Here is a 24,162-nt window from a genome sequence, read left to right as displayed (position 1 = left end):
CCATAGTCACAGATGCACAGATGCTAATGAGGATCTTGGGGCCTAAGGTGGGGATCCCTACCCTAGCAGCAGCTAGACTGCAGAGATGGGCACTCATTTTAGCAGGGTACGACTATCAGGTGCTTTATAGGAAAAGTGTGGAAAATGCAGACATGCTTTCACGGTTACCCTTGCCAAATGAAAAAACAGGGGACATGGAATGTTTTTTTCATGTGGAAGGGCCCCTGAGTAGTTTAGACATATGGAATCACTCCGCTAAGGACCAGGTCCTACAGAAAGTTTTGCAAAACACCCAAGTAGGGTGGACAAACCACTGTGAGGAAGGGTTGCGCCCATATTTCATGCAGAAAAATGACTTATCAGTCACTGAGGGATGTGTGTGCTGGGGAAACAGAGTCATAGTACCAGCCACACTAAGGGGACATGTCTTAGGAATGTTGCATGATCAGCATGTTGGGACAGTGCGAATGAAGCTGTTAGCCAGATCCTATGTATGGTGGCCCGAACTCGATAAGGACATAGAGCATTTAGTTTCCAGCTGTGAAACATGTCAAGCCACCCAAGCAAATGTCTCCAAAAAGAATTATCTAATACCCTGGAAAGAATCTACACAGCCCTGGGAGCGGGTACATATGGATTTTTTATCTTTCCAAGGGCATGACATTTTAATCCTCGTGGACAGCTTATCAAGGAGGATTGAAGCGTGGGTTATGGAGGGTACCAACGCGCAGAATACTATCGACAAACTAAGGAGCTTCATGGCAATATTTGGGATTCCACAGGAAATAGTGACCGATAATGGGCCCCCATTCCAGTCTGGAGAGTTTGTGGCATTTTGCTCAAAAAATGGAATCAAAGTTTCTAAAAGTCCCCCTTACCATCCTACCTCAAACGGGCTTGCGGAACGGGGTGTGCGTACTGTAAAGGAAAACCTAGGGAAGCAGTACTTAGATACATTGACGGCTCAACTGAGGGGGGATATCTCAAACCAGTCTCGCTCCACGGTAGAACATCACCTGACAAACTTTTAAATGGCATACCGGAGCACACCATGTTCAGTGACAGGCGTCACCCCGGCATCCCTAGCGTTGAAACGCCCCCCCCCCCCCCCCCCCCCCCCGTACAATGTTGTCATTTCTCAATCCCACCTCTGTGCCCCAATCCCAGAACTATAGGGGAGAGAACAAAGCAGGCTTTCCTAGTTTTAAATTGTCCGAGGAGGTTTTAGTGCGAAATCCTAAGGGGGATGTCACCAAATTCCTAAGAGGGAAAGTCATAGCTGAGGTAAGCAAAGCTACCTACAGGGTCCGCCTACAAAATGGGGAGCGGCTAGTGCATGTGGACCAAATGCTAAAGTTTAGACCCCAGCAAAACTCCACCAAGCTCAAAGAAGGGACGAGTTGGGGAATTTCAGACAGCTATCAGCTACCAGCCTCATGGGGGAAGAAACGCCAACCATTATTTCCCAACGAATCATCAAATGGAACTAACCTTAATCAAAGTTTTGGCTCATCAGGGAGCGTACCCCTACAAGTCTCCTCTGATATACCCCAGGGACCAGTCATAATGCCCCGGAGAAGCAAAAGAGAAATTGTACCCCCAAGGAGGCTTAACTTGTAAATAAATCTTACCTATTGCAAGCAATAGGCCGTGCCAGTTAGTTTGTTATTATCGTTATAGTTATGAGTGAAATCCATGCTATTTTACTGGGAAATTGTTTGTAACCTTTTATAATTACTGTGTGCTCTGTGGATAATTAAGAAAAGAAAAAATTAAATACTCAATACTATGTGGCAGGTACCAGTGGCTACTTTGAAGACAAGTGAGCCACCAAATACCCTGATGCCAGCGACCCTCGAAGATGGCAGATGTGTGTGTTAACGGTGGATCAAGAAATGTTCTTTTTATGTGTTGTATTTGTGTACTGGGTGTAGGGGACTTTTTTTTCTTCTTTCTCTCTTTTTTTTTATCGGAGTTGGGAAGGAGTGTTGTGTAAGGGACTATTTTGGAAGTGGCGGTTAACGGTTTGCCGCACTGGTGGAGCCACCTATCGGGAGCGTGCGGCGGCAGAGCTAAGCGTCATGGCGGGCTGTGAGGGTTTTGTCCCGAGGTGTGCGGGAATTGTACTTGTATCGAGTGTCATCTGAAAGAGCAAGTAAACGTCCACTCCAACAGTACAACTGGTGTTGTCCTTTCGTTCCGAGATACTTCACAAAATTGTGTTTCCCCAAAGTTTCAGGCCTCAACAATGGAAAATAACCCCAACAAAAATTGAAACACGAATTTTAGTTTTTTAACCATATCTCCAATTTTTAATTTTGTAAAATCGTTTTCTTGATTTAAAAGTGTATGTACAATAACATTCTACCACACTGATTTTTTTCAAAAATTTTTGACTGAAAACAAAACTTTTATATAAGTTTGAAATTTTCAAAATTAAATTAAAAATTTTAGGAAACAATAGACACGCCGAAAAAATGTATTTTATTACCCCTACATTGAAGTATATTCCTAATTTTTTCAGATTTTAAAATTGGTGGAACACTGTCAAATACACGAAAAACTGCTTTGCGCCATTTGCATCTATGTATTCCAGAAGGATATTTGATTTGATTATTAAGAGCAACAATTGTTGATTGGTTTGTTATATTATTGATTAAGGATAAAGGTAAATAAACAATGCCTATCATACTTGAACACACACCACTCGAATGATCTCATCTGTGGCACCTCCCAGCCGGCACAGCCCATACTGCATCTATATGTGAAGTGGATGCAATGTGTGACAGGATGCGTTAGAGTACCAAATATCCTTCTGACATCCTTTGCTATAAGAGCGTTCCACATTTAGTTGACAGTACGGGCTCTTATGGAGAATCGTTTCCCATGTTAATCTCCATAAGGCCGGGAGCGCGGTGTTGTCAATAACAGCACGAAAATTAATGTTGCGTTATGCACTGATTAAAAATTGCATTCTAATGTAGAAAGAGATGCTGCATTCAATGGTTTTAATAGTTTTTCGCTAAAAATTATAACAAAAGCTATAAAAAACATTTCCTTAAATTTCCGTCAGAAACGTGTATTTTTTTACTTTATCTTCTTCTCGCAATTTCTGCCTGACCATTTTCTGTATTGAAATAAATCTTCTGTAAAAAATTCTTCACACTATTTTCTCTTTGAAGGTATTCACCAATGGTACAAATATTGAGTAAAAATGCTGTTATGCCTACGTAACACCCTTTAGGACAAGAAATTTTTGAGTTTTGCAAGGTAAAAAGTAGTTGCTTACTAACTTACGTTTCTAACGTCGTAGGTCCCTATATGCTGCGTATCAAATGTGAAGAAAACTACAAAGTTATTTTTGGTGAAAAAAATCATTAACTTACATCAATTCTGAAGCGAGTTACAAGGTTTTGATCTAAAGAAAAAATATTACGGCGCCGCTGGGCCGAGCTTCTTGCTTTTTCTTGCGCGCAGAGGGAAAATTCTCGGGCGGAAAAGGAGTTTTTTGTCAATGCATACTATGAAATGTATTTATCTATTCGTTTCATATCCTAAACAGAGAATACTCATACGTCGTAACAGCAGTGTTTTTATCTTAATACATTGATACACGAAAGTAAGCAAGCGGCTTGGAAATAAGACGCTTTCGCCTTGGGTGTGTCGGTCCCATCGCGGAAACCAAGAAAGAGGATATCTCATTATCTGTGCGAAACACTACCCCATCCAGTGCACGCCTTTTACAAAAGGGGGGTTGGGTTTTTTCTGAGTTCCTTTCATAGGGTACCATAAAACCTGCACCAGAATCGACCCTAGCCGAAGGGGCCGTGGGAAGAGTTTACGACGGCGTTCAGTTTGTCGTTGCATTATTTTTGAGTGAACAAGTGTTGTGTGGTCTGCTGAATTTGAGAATTGTGAAGTGTGTTTTACACTTATCTCTGCTGTAACACGCCCAATCAATATGTCCGATATAAAGAAGAGGAGAAAAGGTGAGAAGCTCATAAGCCGCGAAAGACAGTTGGTGCTCAAAGTCTTCTCGTACTTCAGGAAATCTCTCATCATTAGTGAGGCCTCCCGAGAGACTTCGAAGGCTTCTGGGTGCTCGGAGTCTACTGTTTACAGAGTGAGAAAGGAAAGCTCCCGTGGTCCATTGGTAACTCCTTCAAAAACTAAAGAAATTAGACAGCCTTACAAAAATTCGAGAGCCGTGATTTTCGACGATTTTGTGAGATCGGGAATTAGAAGGAAGGTACATGAATCCTTCGTGAAAAATAGTCCACCGACTTTAAAATCCATCTTAAACTCGGTATATATGGATAGTATTCTCCCAGATTACAAAAGGACAACACTATATCGTCTTCTTTTGGACATAGGCTTCGTGTACGAACGCAGGGGGAAAAGAATCATCCTTATCGAAAGGGATGATATTATTCGTTGGTGGCACAATTAATTACTTAAGGCAGCTAAAAAAAATATCGTCGCGAACACAGGACGAGTGTATTAACAGGCGAAAGTTGGATTAATGTTGGACAGATAGTCAACATTAGTTTACGAAACAAACAATTAGAAAATCCGCGTCAAGCTTTCCTTGCTGGAATAAATATTCGGCTTGGCCCCCACTTCCCGAGGAGGACGATTTGTAATTATACACGCAGGAACGGAAAATGGGTTCATAAAAGGAGCATCGCATGGGTTTCTGTACAAAAAGTACTCAATGGATGAGCATGAAGAAGTGGGTGGCGAGTGTTACGAGAGATGGTTTGAGCACTCACTTCTTGCAAACTTACCCGAAGGATCAATTATAGTGGTAGATAATGCCTCTTATTACTCAAGGAAATTGGAATCCTTGCCTACTACAAGGTGGAGGAAAAAGAACATTAAGGAAATTAGCTTTGAAGATGTCAGCTTGAAAAGAGATCTTTAATTTACAATACACCAAGTACGGGAAAATTTTGAAAAATTCAAGATTGATGATGTTTTACACAAAATCGCCATTCATGTAATACTAGCCAGAGCCAAAAAATATTGCATAATACGGGAGGAATAGAAATTTTGGCTCATTCAGGAGTGGCGATAATTTTTATTATCCTTCAATTTATTGTTTTTTTTTACATTACAGATTATTCATTATTCAGCTTGTGCATTGAATAAGTACATACATGAAGTAACAAAAGATTTTTCCTTTCTTATTGCAGCAAAGGTATAGTAATTTACGCTAAAAAAATTCCTTAATTTACGCCGTCTTTCGTGCGATCCGTAACTCCTTTTTGAACTAAACCATTTTGGCGCCATATTAAGTGTGGTTGCATAGGCTGTTAGGATGCCTGCCGGCGGAGCGGAAGCTTGGCAACACTGTTATCCATAAGGCCCGTACTGTCAACTAAATGTGGAACGCTCTATAGTTGCGCCTATATGTATGCCATATTTTTCATGATGTGGTTTAATTCTTAAAAATATCTGAAAATCCTCGCATTAATTATTATAAAATTTCAAGAACTATTATTATTATAATTATTCATTGTATTCAAGATTTTCACGAACATACGGTACTACCAATGACTACAACAGTAGGTATGGACTTGTTGTCTGGTATAGAGCGTTCCACATTTAGTTGACAGTACGGGCCTTATGGATAACAGTGTTGCCAAGCTTCCGCTCCGCCGGCAGGCATCCTAACAGCGTATGCAACCACACATAATATGGCGCCAAAACGGTTTAGTTCAAAAAGGAGTTAGGGATCGCACGAAAGACTGCGTAAATTAAGGAATTTTTTAGCGTATATTACAATACCTTTGCGGCAGTATAAAAGGAAAAGTCTTTTGTTATTTCATGTACGTACTTATGCAATGCACAAACTGAATAATGAATAATCTGTAATGTAAAAAATAACAATAAATTGAAGGATAATAAAAAGTTATAGCCGCTCCTGAATGAGACAAAATTTCTATTCCTTCCATATTATGCAATATTTGTTGGCTCTAGCTAGTATTACATGAGAGGCGATTTTGTATAAGACATCATCAATCTTTAATTTTTCTAAATTTTCCCGTACTTGGTTTATTGTTAATTAAAGATCTCTTTTCAAGCTGACATCTTCAAAGCTAATTTCCTTAATGTTCTCTTTCTTTCACCTTGTAGTAGGCAAGGATTCCAATTTCCTTGAGTAATAAGAGGCATTATCTACCACTATAATTGATCCTTCGGGTAAGTTTGCAAGAAGTGAGTGCTCAAACCATCTCTCGTAACACTCGCCACCCACTTCTTCATGCTCATCCATTGAGTTCTTTTTGAACAGAAACACATGCGATGCTCCTTTTATGAACCCATTTTCCGTTCCTGCGTGTATAATTGCAAATCGTCCTCCTCGGGAAGTGGGGGCCAAGCCCAGTATTTAGTCCAGCAAGGAAAGCTTGACGCGGATTTTCTAATTGTTTGTTTCGCAAACTAATGTTCACTATTTGTCCAACATTAATCCAAATTTCGCCTGTTAATACTCTCGTCCTGTGTTCGCGACGATATTTTTTTAGCTGCCTTAAATAATAATTAATTGTGCCACCAACGAATAATATCATCCCTTTCGATAAGGATGATTCTTTTCCCCCTGCGTTCGTACACGAAGCCTATGTCCAAAAGAAGACGATATAGTGTTGTCCTTTTGTAATCTGGGAGAATACTATCCATATTCACCGGGTTTCAGATGGATTTTAAAGTCGGAGGAATATTTTTCACGAAGGATTCATGTACCTTCCTTCTAATTCCCGATCTCACCAAACCGTCGAAAATCACTTCCCTCGAATTTTTGTAAGGCTGTCTAATTTCTTTAGTTTTTGAAGGAGTTACCAATGGACCACGGGAGCTTTCCTTTCTCACTCTGTAAACAGTAGACTCCGAGCACCCAGAAGCCTTCGAAGTCTCTCGGGAGGCCTCACTAATGATGAGAGATTTCCTGAAGTACGAGAAGACTTTGAGCACCAACTGTCTTTCGTGGCTTATGAGCTTCTCACCTTTTCTCCTCTTCTTTGTATCGGACATATTGATTGGGCGTGTTACAGCAGAGATAAGTGTAAAACACACTTCACAATTCTCAAGTTCAATACACCACACAACACTTGTTCACTCCAAAAAAATGCAATGACAAACTGAACGCCTTCGTAAATTCTTCCCTCGGCCCCTTCGGCCTGGGTCGCTTTTGGGGCAGGTTTTATGGTACCCTATGAAAGGAACTCAGAAAAAACCCAAGCCCCCTTTTGTAAATGCGTGCACTGGATGGGGTAGTGTTTGGTACAGATTATGAGATATTCTTTTTCTTGGTTTCCCCGATGGGACCTAAACACCCAAGGCGAAAGAGTCTTACTTCCAAGCCGCTTGCTTACTTTCGTGTATCAATGTATTCAGATAAAAACACTGCTGTTACGACGTATAAGTAGGTATTCTCTGTTTAGGATATCAAACGAATACATAAATACATTTCATAGTATGCATTGACAAAAAACTCCTTTTCCGCCCGAGAATTTTCCCTCTGCGCGCAAGAAAAAGCAAGAAGCCCGCCCAGCGGCACCGTAATATTTTTTCTTAAGATCAAAACCTTGTAACTCGCTTCAGAATTGATGTAAGTCAATGATTTTTTTCCCCAAAAATAACCTTGTAGTTTTCTCCACATTTGGTACGCAGCATATAGGGACCTACGACGTAAGAAACGTAAGTTAGTAAGCGACTACTTTTTACCTTGCAAAAATCAAAATTTTCTTGTCCTAAAGTGTGTTACGTCGGCATAACAACATTAAAACTCAATATTTGTACAATTGGTGAAGATCTTCAAGCAGAAAATAGTGTGAAGAATTTTTTGCAAAAAAATTCAATTCAATACAGTCAACGGTCAGGCAGAAATTGCGAGAAGAAGATAAAGTAAAAAAATACACGTTTCTGACGGAAATTTACGGAAATGTTTTTTATAGCTTTTGTTATAATTTTTATCGAAAAACTATTGGCGCCAATGAATGCAGCACCTTTTTCTACATTAGAATAAAATTTTTAATCAGTGCATAACGCAACTTTAATTTTCGTGCTGTTGTTGACAACACCGCGCTCCTGGCCTTATGGAGATTAACATGGGAAACGATTCTCCATAAGAGCCCATACTGTCACCAAAATTGTGGAACGCTCTATAGCCATCTTTCCCTATCTCCACGTGTTGAAGCCTCGTAGATTGAGTGTTGTGTTGGGCGTGTTTTATAGTGATATTTTATAATTCTGACCATTGCAGCAATTTTGACTAATCTCCCGGTGTCGACCCTCGCTCACTCATTGGCATCTACTCTCCTGGATTTGAAATCTGCGTTTGTTTTGGATTCCGATGGATAGGTATGTTGTACCTCGTAGATTAAGTGTTGTGTTTGGCGTGTTTTGTAGTGATATTTTTTAATTCTGACGATTCTGACCATTGCAGCAATTTTGTCTAATCACCCGGTATCGACCCTCGCGCACTCATTGGCCTCTACTCTCCTGGATTTGAAATCTGCGTTTGTTTTTGATTCCGATGGATAGCTATGTTGTACTTAAGTTCTCATATGTTGTCTTGTGTACGCCTGTATTCCTTTGTTCGCCTGTCTCTTGTTTTATGCTGAGTCATTAAAGTTATACTCTTGAAATAAAACGTGCTCTGATTTATCCCGAGTAGTGTAAAACAATCATGAAATAAAGAGAACCAGACAAGCATTTTAGGAATACTAGTTCGACCGAGTTCAATTTTCGGCCGTTAGATGGCAGCACTTTCGTGCATCCTCATCCTTACGGTATCTCTGTAAGTGCGGCGGTCTCTCTCTTCCGCATCCCCTCGGCAGCGGACCGGCAAATGGATGGCATCTATATGAAAGGATGCACTCATACTCTTTGCATCTGGATGACATCCAGCTGCCAAAAAGAAATTTGATGGTTTGTGCCGGCTGGGCTGGTATTCGATGAGATGGAAAAGGAACCACACACACCACATTCGGAAGGAGCATTGGTGGCATTTGGCTTGAGAAATGTGTGAATATTGTGTTTCAAAGGAACCAGGCAGCTGCCCTATGCCCAACGAAGTTGAGTTATAGAGGGTTCCATTTCAAAGCAGAGGCACGAGAAGGGATATCATGATTTCCTATAGTTAATAATTTACAGGGTTAAAGATTGTGATGTTAACAATAGTATAATGAAACTTTTATAGTAACAATATGTCGAGAGAGTTTATTCGATAAAAATTTTTCTTTCCTATGAATATTATTACATAATGGAGTTGCATAAAATTATTATTAAATTTAATATAAAAATCATTTTGCGATAGCTACTGTAACAAATGAATTCATTTTTAACTTGCATACCCATTCTATTTATTGGTTTTTCAGATATGGACCATTTATAACTTCATTGGTAGAATATTACATTAAAACCAATATATTTCTATGGACAGTCATCAAAGCCAATACAGTTCTAATGGACAGTGATGTCTACAAGGAGACAGAATATGGATAAAAAGGTATAAGGCGTGGCATTCACTGCGAGGAAATAATCAGACACAAAAAGTTGCTTGACACTGCTTAGTTTATGAAGGAATTTCCTAGGAAATTAATGAAGTGGTCTTGGTTAATGATATTTTGTACAGTAAATAGAGTACAAGTGTGACTTAGGCTGTTTTATTCGGGGCACATCATTGCGAAATCTTACGTATGTACGAAGGGGCAGTCAAAATGAAAGAAAAAGATGTTATTGGTATCTAACCCAGACGGCACAGCAAGTTTTCGTACCTGAATACGAGGGTGGACCATCAAGATACAAAAATCGCGCTTAGGAAGTTACTAAATAGGTTTTGTTTCTTTATTTCCTTTAATGACGAAAAAAGATGCAAGAGGACTGGCAAATTCATATGCATCGATAAAATTGTATCTCATCGATAAAACTGTATTCGGTCTGGGACTATTTTCTTTCGCGGGTGGTGCCATCTGGTGCCATCGTGCCATATCCTCCTAGAAAGATCACATGCCTTCACAAGCCGTTGGAGATGGCATGGTTTACGTCACGTCTCACCACATTTCAGGGATTTTTGTGGTTAAGTTTGTGAAAAATAGAGTGTCTGGTAATGGTGAAGTTTCCCTTATTCTTTAATTTCATTCACTGGGCTTCAGAAACGTGTTTGTGAGATATTTTTGTTAAAAATGCCTTTCGTGTGTGTATTGTCGGGATGCAATGGAAACTCCGGGACATGGTTAAAGTTTTTAGCTTTCCAAAAGATCCTGAGTCGAAGAAGAAGTGCATTTGGGCGATAAGAAGAAAACATTTCACCCCTACGAAAAACTGTGAGGTATGTACTCTTTCTCGCTGTAATTATTTGGATGTAATTTTAAGTTAGAAGTGGCTTCGGGATGTTGATGCATCAACATCCCGAACTATTCAGTACTAAAAATGGTGATTAAAAATATTGTAGCAGCAATTCTTTTGAAAATTCTTGCATTTTAGTTGTCTTTTTTGTATTAATTCATTCGGTGAACGTGTGGTTAAAAGGAGAAACTAGGAATAAGCTGCCAAGTTTATAGGATCGAATATTGCTTCTTAGCTTGCCCTATGGTGTATTACACGTCGGCTTTCATCATTTCAAATTATCTTATGCTATAGTGTAAAACAATAAAAATATCAGGCATACAAATATTTACTATATTTACGAGCCTAGTAATTTCATTTCTCATGCAGAAATACCAAAAATTGGAAATGATTTGACCTAATAAGTTACATGGTATTTTATTATTTATTAATTTTAGGTGTGTGAGCTTCACATCGCACCTTGTGATATCAGAAAATAATCTGTGGCCTTGGACGAGAAGACGAGGAGAAAATTCTTGCTGAATTGAAGGTGCACAGATATAAGGAAGGTACCATTGCTTCACTGTTACCTGTCGCCAAGAAGACAGACATTGTGGCAGAAGTGACATATTTGTGGATGTGGATTTGATTTGTGCAAGTTGATGCTGTGATAGTGGACGTTCATCGGGGAAAGTATTGAAGATAGTTTTTATGTATCGACCAGTCCTCTTTTAAATAATTTTTTATTCGAAAGAGAATAAGAGTAATTGTTTCGCTAAATTAGATGTGGGATAGAAGAGAAAATTGGAAATATTATTGTGGTTGACAATAGAAAATACATAATATATATTTTGTATTTCTGTGGGTTTTTTCTTTCCTGCCTCTTTAAAATTTCTTGTGGTGGTGACTTCATGCAAAGTAAGTATAAAATCGGAGGTGTGATCTAAGAGATACCATGTTTTATTTTACAAGTGTTTATGCTGGTGATTTGGCAGGACTTTCATATTTTTAATAGGTTGATACATTTACTGCAGTGACCTAGAGACTTTTACTCATCCCAAATAATTTTTCAAATACTTTAGCGCCTGATATGGGTAAGTTTTAGTAGCTGAGACTGAACTATACGTTAATTTTTGCTTGCATTCTGATGAATTCGATCATACTAATAGCAGATGTGTCAGCAATCCTGTTTCATCGGCAATTTTTATTTAAAAATTTTATTTCGTCAGGCTTTAGGGTAAGCTTTTTAATGCTCGTGGGCTATGTGTTGTCTTATTTAGTGTCAAAATTAATAAGAATTTACTCTTATTAACATCTCAAGGTTTCCAAGTAAGTACGAGCCACTTAAGAATGCTGGATGGTGGGGATGCGTGAATTAGCCTTGAGAATCTCATTTTTCGCAGTTATTTAAGTGGCCGAATAAGTTTTGTAAGTTCTCAATAGGTAAATAGTACTGTATCATGGTAATTAGAATTCATGATATCGTATTATTTACCTATTGAGAACTTACAATTCATAATGATTCATAACATTCTCGCTACGGTTGATAGCTATCGATTGTGTTGCGTTCGATACATTTTTCGATCGTGCGAGTTACGATATATCTAATTTCAACCTAATCGATTGAGATTAGCCTGAGTGCCGTGTTCCTGCACGCTTCGTATCCAATCGTACGTGCTTAGTAGCGGACATTCACATGCTGCGTACGCGCTTCGTCGACAGGCCGCGATTGGAAAGTATCCATTGACGAAAAGCGACGGAGCGGCATAGTATCCCCGTAGTCAATGGGTACTATGTACATACGAATTAGATACGGAGGGTTCTGTGCCGTCTGGGATTTAATATGGTTACAGCAAATCTAAGAGATACTACTTTATCTTTATCATTATCAAATCTAAGATATAATACTTTATCTTTGTAAAAGATAACCTGCCCTTCAATAATTTGTCTGTAAAGACACACCATCTAAATGAAGATCTAATTTTTGAGTGTGCGGCCATAAAGTTCTCAACTGGAAACCGTACTTTTATAATTTTAGTAATATATAGGTCTCCTCTTGGCTGCTTCCATTCCTTTTTGGAGAAAATGGAAAACTTATTGTTATTCCTTACTGACTCACCTGCAAGGCCCAGCCTTGTTATTACAGGCGATCTTAATTGCAATCTATTAGCTGAAGGGAAAGAGCAAAAGCAACTATGGCACATTTTAAATGCCTTTAATCTTTCTCCACTCGTCAACACCCCCACTAGAATCACTCATAACTGTAAAACGTTACTTGATAATGTTTTCACAGACTACAATGAAATCAATGTAAATACAAAAGTTTTTGACCCAGCTTTATCTGATCATATGGCAATTATTTCTACTTTCAGAATTCCAAAAATGCCACAGCCATCAAATCCCTGTCGCTATGCTAGACATTTTACTGACTCCAACATTCATTATTTTCAACTATTATTAAATAATCAGAATTGGGCAGAACTCAATCCGTCAGAAAATATAACAACAACTTCAATGAATTCTATAATATTTTCAACTCTTTCTTTAACATTGCCTTTCCATTACAACGTGTAAAACCCAGGAGTACTTGTAATAAAATTAAACCGTGGCTAACACTTGATATTAAAAATATGTCTACCATAATAAGACACATGTCAATTCAGGTAAAATCCTCAAAGGATACTATGCTACGTGAGCAATTCTGTGCCTTAAAAAAACAATACAGATTTGCGATCAAGAAAGCAAAAAGGCAGTATAATGATGAATATATTTACAAAGCAGCAAACTATTCTAGAGCGGCTTGGGAAATCATTAAATGTAATACTGGTTCTATCGTTGACATCCTGCCGTCTCAAATGCATGATATTTCTGGCAATTTACTTACCGATTTCTCTGATATATCTAATGCATTTAATCACTCATTTTTGAATCTGCCAGATATACTAACCTTATTCCCCAAAGGAGCAACATAAAATATAATATTCGACATTTTAAGTCAATGTACCTGAAACCTTGCAGTGAATATGAGCTAATCTCCTATCTAATTAAGGCAGGAAGGACAAGGTCTACTGATTCTGATGGAATTACAGGCAAGATATTAAAAGATTGTAGGGATATTATTGTAAAGCCTTTGCTCTTTTTAGTAAACCAATCTCTGACAGAAGGCTTTTATCCTGAGTCTCTAAAAATATCTAAATTTGTCCCAATCTTTGAAAAAGGTGACCGAGACGACATTAGGAATTATAGACCAATATCTATAATCTCTCATTTTGGAAAAGTCTTTGAATATGTGTATTGTAAAAGACTGACTGATTTCCTTGAGATCAACAACTTGCTCTCATCTCATCAGTTTGGTTTTCGTAAGGAGAAATCTACTGTACAAGCACTTTTTGATGCGGTTGACTATACAATTGAACAATTAAATGAGAATAAAAAAATAATGGGGATATTTTTTGATATGAGAAAAGCCTTCAACTCTGTGGACCATGAACTCTTGCTGTTAAAATGCTTATCTCTAGGCATCAAAGGTATCTCTTTAAATTGGCTAAAAACCTACCTATCTAGACGGAAACAGAAGGTAACCATTCGACAAAATGGCATAAATTACTCATCCTCACTTAGGGAGATTGACAAAGGTGTACCACAAGGGTCAGTACTAGGTCCACTGTTATTTTTAATATTTATCAGTGACCTACCCAATAAGCTGATGGAAAACCCTAATAATAAGTGTATTTTATACGCTGATGATGTGAGTGTTCTAACATCCAGTAAAACTGAGATTGAAGTATTAAGATCCAGAAAACCATTGATAGAAAGTATGACTGAATGGTGTACAAACAACAACCTGGTTCTAAGTGCTGAAAAAACACAATTGTCAATCTTCTCACATAGAAATTCTCCTTTACATGATGACTTTGATCTCGGTATGGTTAAAAACGTAAAATTCCTTGGTATTTATGTCGATTCTTACTTAAAATGGGAAACGCATATTGATTTCTTATGTAAAAAACTAAATACTATTTTCTATCTGATGTCTGTGATCAAATTTACTGTCAGTCTAGATGTGTTGAAGATGCTTTACTATATGGTCTGTTCTACTCTAGGATATCATATGGTGTCATGCTCTGGGGTTCCTCACCTAAGTTGCACAATGTTTTTTTAATTCAAAAGAAATTGTTGAGGGTAATGCTTAAACAGCATCACCGAGCTCACCGCAGACCTCTGTTTAAAAATCAACATTTGTTAACTGTGACTTGTATATACATATACCACTCTGTAATCTATGCAAAACAACACCTTAGCGATTTCATTCAAAATAATAGTATACACTCCTACAATACCAGAAAGTGTAATGATCTACATGTCACACAAAAAAAAATTACCTATACCACCAAAGGACCCCGTGCAAAGTGCACGAAACTATATAATAAGTTGCCTGCCTATATAAAATGTGAAAATAGAATACTTGTATTTTAAAAAATTGTTTTTACTTATCTTCTTGAAAAATGCTTCTATAGCATTAATGACTATTTGAGTACATAGCATGTAAGGTTTCACAGTGTAAAATTTTATATTCGATGTGTATATTGTATTACACATGTGCTCTCGATCGCAATTAACGCTGTTTCATATCCTCAGGGCTCTTGAGGTTGGGCTCTTCTACTGGTGGCGCCACCCCCAAACCAAAGCGGAGAACGCATGAACTGGCTTCAAAAAAGGAACATGGATTCCAATGGGCTGGGATAGGGAGTTCTAGGGGGTTGGTTCGGAAAGTGCTACCGCGCGGACGTCGGCTCGGGCGATTCTAATTTGAATGGGAACCGTCAAATGAGGGTGAGGATTAGAATTTCCATTTTCGCTAGCGATTTGACCACCACCTCCTATAAACTCAGTATTTATGCAATCGCAACTTGACTCCTTACGAAGATGAGGAACTAAATTTCAATGCATGTCCTTTCTTTCGCATCCTGGAGCCGCCAAGTTTAAGCACGACTGTATGCCGTAGCCGTGTTTTGCGCAGAAATCGAATCGATTCGACTTACCATGGTCGTACATCCGAGGAATTTGACCACCGAGTGGACGTGGTAAAACTTTAAACACTGCCACTGCTCCTCATTGGATGACGCACTGCTAGGGCCAGGCTGATTCATCTCGTCACTCCCTGCAATGAGGAAAAAATATCAGTGAAATAATACAACACCACGCTTCGCTTAAAAAGCCAGACACCGATTATTGGCAACGGCTGAACATCGCGACAATAACTGATTAAACAGTTACCAAAAATAGCGTGGGGTAGCGTAACCTTCACGAAGGCTAGACTAAAAGAGACGAGACGTCATAGGTCACCAATCTGCATACCTCATAAGCAAGATTTGAGAAAGTTACTAAAAAATTAATTCATTAAATTTTAAATTGATTCTGTGAAAAGAAACCAAATGCATCTAAAACTCACTTTCCTAAAATGTTAATTTGTTAAAGTTAAAAAGGTAGCTTTAACGTTTTAAGCTTTTCTTTTAGTTAAAATAAAAATAATTACGCAGTTATTTTCAAAATCTCTTTTTCGCAATTACGTAAAAATTAATTCAAACTTCCAGTTAAAGAATAAATGTATATTTAACTAAAAAAATAAATCTAAAGTAACATTCCCATTTAAAAATAGGGTAGTCAATCAATTCATCAAAGAAAACGAAAGGCATTGATTGCGATTCGTTACCCACCACTAGTGTATTCATAACATAAAAATTATTTGGTTTTAGAAACACCGGTTTAGACGAATACCAAGGGTAAGTTTTATCCTCATTTGAAAAAGGCCAGATTGGCGCCCATGCGATGCCACTCCACGTGATGCAACAGGGACCTAGTTTCTATACGAGTAGATAGGAGCTATACATCGTCGGAGATTACCAATGCATGCATGAGGCACAGAGCTGGGGGGGAAGTATTTCTTAATAATCACTTATTAAAACTGGCTAAGGTCGGAAAGTTTCCTTCGTTTGATAAGGTATTAATAATCCTTATTTAAGCCAAGCGCTACCTGCTAGCAGCCAGCATCGTATGAGCGCTCAGTCTCGCCCGAAGGTCACCTCACTTGCGGCAGTGGGAACCAGAACGACGTCACACGGAGTTTTCCCCGCATTCATACTTAGCCGTCGCGTTTTCACGCGCTTGAAAATTTTCACTTTTCATTTTAATCGCGAAAAATAGATGTCGTCATTTAAAAATCTAAATGCGTGAAATACGTACTCCAGGAGTAATAATCTTTCGATTTAGGCAAGAAAAAATAATAGGAAACCACCCTATTGGCATCGGACGTAGGAAAACTTAACATGTACATGTCTTGATTTCCCACACTTGAATGATGTCTCTTCCTTTCCTTTTCGTCTTTCTTCGTCCTTCCGGGGAAAACTTTCGCGCTCCCTCACGACCGGAAGAGGAACTAAACGTGCGCACTTCGTTTAACGAATTCATAAACTTTAACATATTTAACGTTTTTCGCAGAGCCTGGAAACCACATTTAGCGACAATGGACGAGCGTCTTCTGATCGACTATCTACGATGAAAATTAAGGTTTTTGGCTCCGACTACCAGACTTGGCGAAGCTGATGAGCAGAAAATAAGTTGGCGTTTTTTTAGCGGTTGCATCGGTTGAACATCGGCAGTTGTATCGAGCCAAAAGCGATCGCATACATTTTAGCCTGTAATTGGAAGCCGTCCAATAGCTTTCGTAAATGGTCGTGTTGGGCCATTGTGACCCCGGTTGAGGTTATTCCGATTAACACAATGATTTGTGGTATACCTATTGGTGATACTTACTGCATTTCGATAAATAAGTTCTTCGAATAAGGTTCATAAATTTTTATGTTTTAATTTGCAGCCAGATACACCAGAAACTGGTGACCGATGCACAGAGAACGGGATCAACACAGCATAAATCAAAACATGAATTTCATGAATAGGGATGAAAATATTTTTAAAACATTTGAACAAATAAACCTGCTACATGAAACGGATGTACCTATAAATAAAACACACTCGTTCGCACATTCAATAGAACCAGGCTCAAATTACGTGCACGCTGCGATACCGAGATTATTCCAACAGTAAACATGAAATATAATATTATTCGTAGAAAAACTTAATTATTTTTTAAAACGCATGCTCTCTCTGTTTCTCTCGACAAATGTTACACAAATTTAAAGAGTGATTTTTACAGATGCAGTTGTTGCAAGTTACACAAATTTGGCTATATTTGCTGCTTTTGTTACTCTGGCAAATATTCCATCTCCTCCGGTCAGGCGCTTTTCCATGCATAGATCGCTGATGGTCTTCATCATTAACGCGCTGTAATTTTGTACCTTCTTCTCCCCAAAACCTTTGTGCTTTTAGCCTCTTATTTCTCCGAGTGCTCTTATTTTCGGCACCCTTTACTTTTGGAACACTTTTATTTTCGGAATACTTTGATTAGGAACTTCTTTGTGAGTTCATTCCCAAAAATTTTCAAAAAAATAGTTAGTGTGAAATAAGAATGCTCATGGTCTCCTTTTAAGCCGAAGCTGTAATAATTAAAGCAAAGCTGATTAAGTAAAATAGAAAAAAATATGTGAAGAAACTTTAATAAATGTTTCGAAATGAGCCAAATTAGCCCTTATCTAGGGTAATTTTTTCGTCACCTCTAGAAGCATCGCCATCTGGGTCATGGTGAAAGGTAGAAAAAAATACCATGACCCTTGAATTTGCTGGAACGTGTGACGCCACAGAAATGTAAAGCCAAAAATGAAAGCATGCACGGTGCAAATTTTGCTCAATAAAAATTCAGAAGGAATATTTACTTTGCTCTAACTCATCGTTCCAACAGGCTTCAATCTTATTTGAAAACGAAATTGTGCTAAATGAATTCTGAAGCTGTCAGTGGCATTTCATCCACTGCCTTCAATGTGCTGAGCTAAGCGTTTGACTTCTTATATCATGAGGTGAACTGGACTGCGTGCACACATTAATGTCAAATATTTTTAGGCAAATGGTCCAGTGGCGCAGCTTGGGGGGGGAGGGGGTGTTTGGGGGGTAAACCCCCCCCCCCCCCCCCATAGCTCAGAGAAATTTTTAAGTTTAATCCATTTTACTTAATTGGATTGATATTACTAATAGAATATTGTAAGGACTAATAAAATATCCCTCAGTAAGCCGTAAAACTCACCATTTTGAACCATTTATCTTAAAATTCCGCAATTTATTAATCTCGTACCTACCGTTTATCCTGGTGGGTATTCCATACCCCCACACACCCCGGTATTAGTTGCACCTAAACCCCCCCAAGCCTTAATTCCAAGCTGCGCCCCTGCTAGCATCCACCAGATAATAGACTTTGATCCAATATTTCTTAGACTAAAAGGATAAATACTTCTACTATTAGGACATCGTTATCGATTTTTTAAAAGTAGGTATCTCATCAATTGTGACGTACTATGAGGGTGTATAAGCACATTCAAATTTGTTGCAAAACATAGTGATGAACTCCCTAACTGCGGGTTACTGGCCCTTTTCTTCCTTTCTAGTCTAGTGGTGAGGTCATCAAAACGGATGCACCGTATCAATCAAAAATAAAATAAACTCCGATAGTTCATCCTAAGGGAAAACATTTGATGGCCAACTTCGCTCAGAGCTGTCTAAAATCAACACGGGAGGCTTAGTACACACCCAAGAGAAAAAGAAGAGCTAGTAATTCACCTTCAAACATATGATTAGCATCACGATCGCTTTCATAGTTTCCAGAAACTGAATCAATGCAGATTTTTGTGCTTTTTACTATTATACCTAATATTTCCGCCCATAAGAAGAGGCAAAAAGACAGGAATTCATCTCGTACTTTTTTTGCAAACCGGCGTATTTCAGGGAAGTTAGTCAAAATGTTCTCTTTACTAATATATCCTCGACAATTAAATGGAAGAGTATTCCGTTTAGCATTTCATCCGCTAGTGGAGTCATTCTCACCAGTTCCAAGCTCTTCTTCAGCTTCCCCTTCTGACGGTGCATCATCCGGATCGCCAAAAACATCCTCAAAACATGGTCCCAAGTCCTCTTCGCATTGCTCTGCCATTCTTACAGTACAAAAGAGAATTATAATTTAAATACTACGCTAATTTAGCGCGCTGGCCACAAACTTATTCGATTATTCAAAAACAGCCGCTGTGGCATTTGCATCGAACATAAAACTTATAATCTATATCTACATACACATTAGGGTGATCCTTAGTTTTAAAGTTTTCGATTTTTTTGGGACGCCCCCCCAGTTTTATTAAATTTGGAGATAAAATAAATCGTGAAAATTATTTTTGCAATCGGATGCCGGGAAAACGTGCCACATCGCACTTAAATTTTTTGAAATTTTGGTATTTTAGGGTGTTTTTCGGACATATCTGAAGATGATGTCACTCTCGGATTATTCTATCACTTTTCTGTTTTTCACAACGACTGATTAGATATTATTAGTGTATCACCTCAAAAATCTTTCATTTCTGCCCTTTGGTCCCCGAGATATCGCACCGAGAGTGAGCGCGCGTCACCCCAGTCAGACACTTTGGACACCCCAGTCAGACACGCGGGTTGCATACTATCAATATTTGTTGATCATTCTCACCCATCGCAAAACCATAATATTCTTTCGATAAACTCTAAACTTCGTCAATATAACCTTGAATCATCACTGTTTATTGCCAAAACGGGCTTAAAAGCAGGTCAATGAGGCAGGAAACCTTCGGAAATATTCGCGATATCAGTCGGGAACATTCGGGATACGCCCTCTCCTCTCTCTCTCGCGCGGTCCCACAGAGGCGGCCGTGGTGAGTTTGTTTTCGCGTCCAGTCGCAAGTTTCTTTGAGAAGGTTGCAGGTCTTGGGAGGCGCGAGAGACTCGCAGGCTGCGCGCGAGGCTCAGATTTCTTGAGCAACTGAGAATAGATACCTTTAAGAGGGACACCGAGAAAATCATCTTAGAAATCCACTATATTTCCCGGTCCCACAGAACCAATAAATTAAGAAATACTCTCCTGAAAAAATGGGATGGGAATTCGTTTTCACCGAACAATAAAGGTCGTTAATAAATTCTAGACGTAAATTTGTTTAGAGAACTCATGGATCACGGATGAAGTCGTACACCTCATTGAAGAACGGAGAAAGTATAATACTGCGAATACTATAGAAGGATGGGCTTGCTTTATGAGAATAAGGACGATATTTATCCCAAAGGGGGCAAAAAAAACTAGAGAATCGTGGATGATGAACATATGCGGAGACATGCAAAATAACCTCGTACAAGGGAAAGTGCAAGCGGCCTTCAGAATAATGAGGAACCATTTCAAGGAACGGAGCACAAGATGTGATACCATAAGGGACAAGAATGGAAATATTTTGATTAAAAACGAGGATAGAACAGAGAGATGTAAAGAATACGTGGTGAAGTTAAACATCGGAAGAAAACTCAGCTAAAAAATTATCGAAGAGGAAAGTGGAGTAGAAAGGGGTGACATGGGAATCGGAATTTGGCGCTGCAATTAGAGACCTGCGAAAGAAAAGGGCCCCAGGAATGGATGATATTCCAGCAGAGCTAATCAAAAATGACTGATAAAAGGTCTTAACTCAACTGTATAAAACTATTTGCAATACATACTCAACAAGAGATTTAGTGACTTCGAGAAGAACTTCATCATTCCTATACCCAAAAAGAAGAGAGCAGAGAAGTGCGAAGATTTTAAAACCATAAACCAGACGACATATGCGTCGAAGATGCCGAGAAGAATCATTTGCAGGAGAAGGGAACGAAGAGCAGAGGAATTCCTGGATGAGGACCACTTCGGATTTAGGAAAAGCTAGTGCACAATTTTGGCTCTTAGTTCGCTCATAGAGAAGAGAATGGAGAGGAACAAACCGACTTTCATAGCATCTGTCGATTTGGAGAAGGCATTTGATGACGTGTAATTGAATTCAATGCGTAGAATCCTGAAAGAAATCGGATTGCTCTACAATGATCATAGAATTGTTTACAGTTTCTATAAAAACCAAGTACCTGTGATGAAATGTGGACAAAACTGTTCAGAGGAAAAAAATGGAAAAGGAGTGAGACAAGGATGTGCACTGTGCCCCATAACTTTAAATTTTTACATCGAGGAAGGCATCAATGAAATCAAGGAGAAAGCTTTGGGTGTCAATATCCACGGAGAAAAATTAGAAAGCTGCGATTCGCTGACTACGTAGCAGTCATAGCTAAGACAGAGAAGGATTTGAAGAATACTTTGACAAATATGGAAAGGACAATGGCCTGATATCAGCTGAAAATCAACAAAAAGAAGACTAAATCAATTAGCATGCAGCAAGACTTGACTTGAAAAGGCTTTTTATTTTACCTGGCCCGGATTGGACCACAATCCGATCCAATCTTCCCCACCCAAGAGAGAGGAGGCTAAGACTAACATTAACCTAGAGAAGCATACGCTTGAAGGGGCGAAAGAGTTTTCTTACCTGGGAAGCCAAATAACCAACGATGGACGAAGCAAGAAAGAAATAGTCAGCAAAATTGCGCAGGCGAAGAGGACATCACCGTATTGAGTGCAGGGCGTTAATAACTCTCCTAATGGCAGCTCGAACTTTTTTTCAACCATACGAAAGTTTCACCCACGATTTAACCTAGAACCGTTCATCAGCTAAGCACTGTACCCATTAACAGAGTGTATAACACATTTACATGCTTCACTTAGTGAAATCACATAACGATATGCAGGGAGGAGAAAAATTTAGCCACGAACCTTTAACTTTGGATACCTGATGCCAATATGAACCAAAAGTACTGAAGATGTTTAGGGTCGAAAACGCACAATTTTTAAACTATAAAACTAGTTGGATCCGGCAGGCAAATCATCCGAATTCAAGAGATAAGCAGAGCATCCGGCAACAGGGTAAACTTGAGGCCAATAGCCTACGGAGGGCTGAAAAATGACTTTATTCAGAATCAAATGTGACCTATGCGGAAAAGGAGTATTTCCAAAAGAAATACGAATATTTCCGAAGATTTCTGCCTCATTGACCTGCTACTAAGCCCGTTTTGGCAATAAACAGTGATGATTACAGCATTCAAGGTTATATTGACGAAGTTTAAAGTTTATCTAAAGAATATTATGGTTTTACGATGGGTGAGAATGATCAACAAATATTGATAGTATGCAACCCGCGTGCCACTCTACATGTCTGGCTGGGGTGGCGCGCGCTCACTCTCGGTGCGATATCTCGGGAACCAAAGGGCAGAAATTAAATAAGTTTGAGCTGATCCTCTGCAAATGTCTAATGAGTCGTTGTAGAAGACAGAAAAGTAAAGGAATAATCCGAGAGCGACATAATCTTCAGGTATTTCCGAAAAACACCCTAAAATACCAAAATTTCAAAAATTTAAGTGCGATGTGGCACGTTTTCCCGGTATCCGATTGCAAAAATAATTTTTACGATTTATTGTATCACCAAATTCAATAAAACTGGGTGGGGGGGTCCCAAAAGAAATTAGAAAACTTTAAAAATAAGGACCATCCTAATTCATATATAACCCTGCAAGCCACCTACAGAGGCGTTTGGCAGGGTGTGGACGATCACCTACATCCACATGTACTACGCCTGTATAAACGACAAGATAGGAGCCTATCTTGCCTCTTATAAATTAGAAATGATGTCTAGGAACCGTATTTCTCCACTTTTTCCAGCTCCCATTGTGAAGCGTAAGCTAGCTGACTCGGCCGTGTATTGAAATCCCAAACGAGAGGTCCGACACAGGGTGCCGACAACCGGTGACCTTACCCCGGTAAATGTTATAAGTAGTGAATTTTAAGTTTTTTTTAGCATTTTAAAAGAGTCATATGATCAACATTAGAACCCAGTTAACACGAATCTCGATATCTGGACACTGGGGAAAATCGACAAGACTGACACATTTTTTCCTCACATCTGTAACAAATTTTTGGGGGGGCTCGGGCCCCTCAGGCCCCATGGAGTTGGCGCCACTGGTCCGACACGATCGTATTGCCGGCCTAAGATCCACGAAGGATGCTTCATTTTCCGTGCAGAAGAAACGCAGCCTCTAGTTTATGCCTTCCACTGGGCTCTAAACCAAAGGACTACGATCGATCCTCGGGACAAGACTACAAATTGCAAGCGACATATCGACCCCCACGGCACCACTTATCCTTTTCACTGAGGAGTCCAATTTCCTGAGGTAATATGGACTATAATATTTAGTACCTGATAGATCTGTATGATTATTGTGGTGACCTGTATAACCCGTCAAACTCGGTCATTTGGTACGCGCCCCTGAGATGGATGGAAATTTAGAGGGATCCTTGGAAGGTCAACCGTTCCTGCCAGGGACCCTGCAAGGGTTCGCTCGATTGCAAACAACGTTTGGACTACTTCTACCGGCACCTAGGAGGAGTCGTCAGAACGCCCAACGCTAAAAAATAGTCGATTTTCGGGAAATTCAAGTTAATGTTTCACTGCTTCAAATGTATAGGACTCATCTATAAATTTGTACACGGTCATCTTTTAAACCATAACTCAGTAACTTGGGCCCGCTTCAGTTTTGTTTGTAAAAATATTTCATCATTTATAATTTTAACTAAGTATTTCTGTTTTTTTAAGTGAAATTTATACATATGGTTTTGTGATCCTTCATGCTCCTCGACGATTCCCATGCAGAATCCTTCGAAAGAGTGCATTAAACAATATAGAGAAAAGTCTTGCCTATACCTGCTTATTCGGCATCCAGAGGGGTTTAAGTTGAGTGGTGTACCGCTTCGCTGAGGGC

At 39.1% G+C, this 24,162-nt stretch overlaps 2 protein-coding genes across 2 annotated transcripts in view; one reads left to right on the top strand and one right to left on the bottom strand.

The window, feature by feature from the left end:
* The window catches only part of LOC124161598, a 516,681-nt gene that overhangs the window by 78,021 nt on the left and 414,498 nt on the right, over positions 1 to 24,162 (bottom strand). The window contains exons 2-3 of the mRNA XM_046537983.1: positions 19,318 to 19,424; positions 15,372 to 15,490 (exon numbers count right to left, since the gene is read on the bottom strand). Coding sequence (XP_046393939.1) covers positions 15,372 to 15,490; positions 19,318 to 19,423 — 225 coding nt within the window. The 5' untranslated portion in view covers position 19,424. The remainder of the gene's footprint in view (positions 1 to 15,371; positions 15,491 to 19,317; positions 19,425 to 24,162) is intronic.
* The window catches only part of LOC124161471, a 4,656-nt gene continuing 3,152 nt past the window's right edge, over positions 22,659 to 24,162 (top strand). The window contains exon 1 of the mRNA XM_046537793.1: positions 22,659 to 22,718. Within this exon, the coding sequence (XP_046393749.1) occupies positions 22,659 to 22,718 (60 nt within the window). The remainder of the gene's footprint in view (positions 22,719 to 24,162) is intronic.

The sequence above is a fragment of the Ischnura elegans genome, chromosome 6 (assembly GCF_921293095.1).
Source record: "Ischnura elegans chromosome 6, ioIscEleg1.1, whole genome shotgun sequence".
Classification (NCBI taxonomy): Eukaryota; Metazoa; Arthropoda; class Insecta; order Odonata; family Coenagrionidae; genus Ischnura; species Ischnura elegans.
This window is presented reverse-complemented; position numbering and strand designations above follow the sequence as displayed.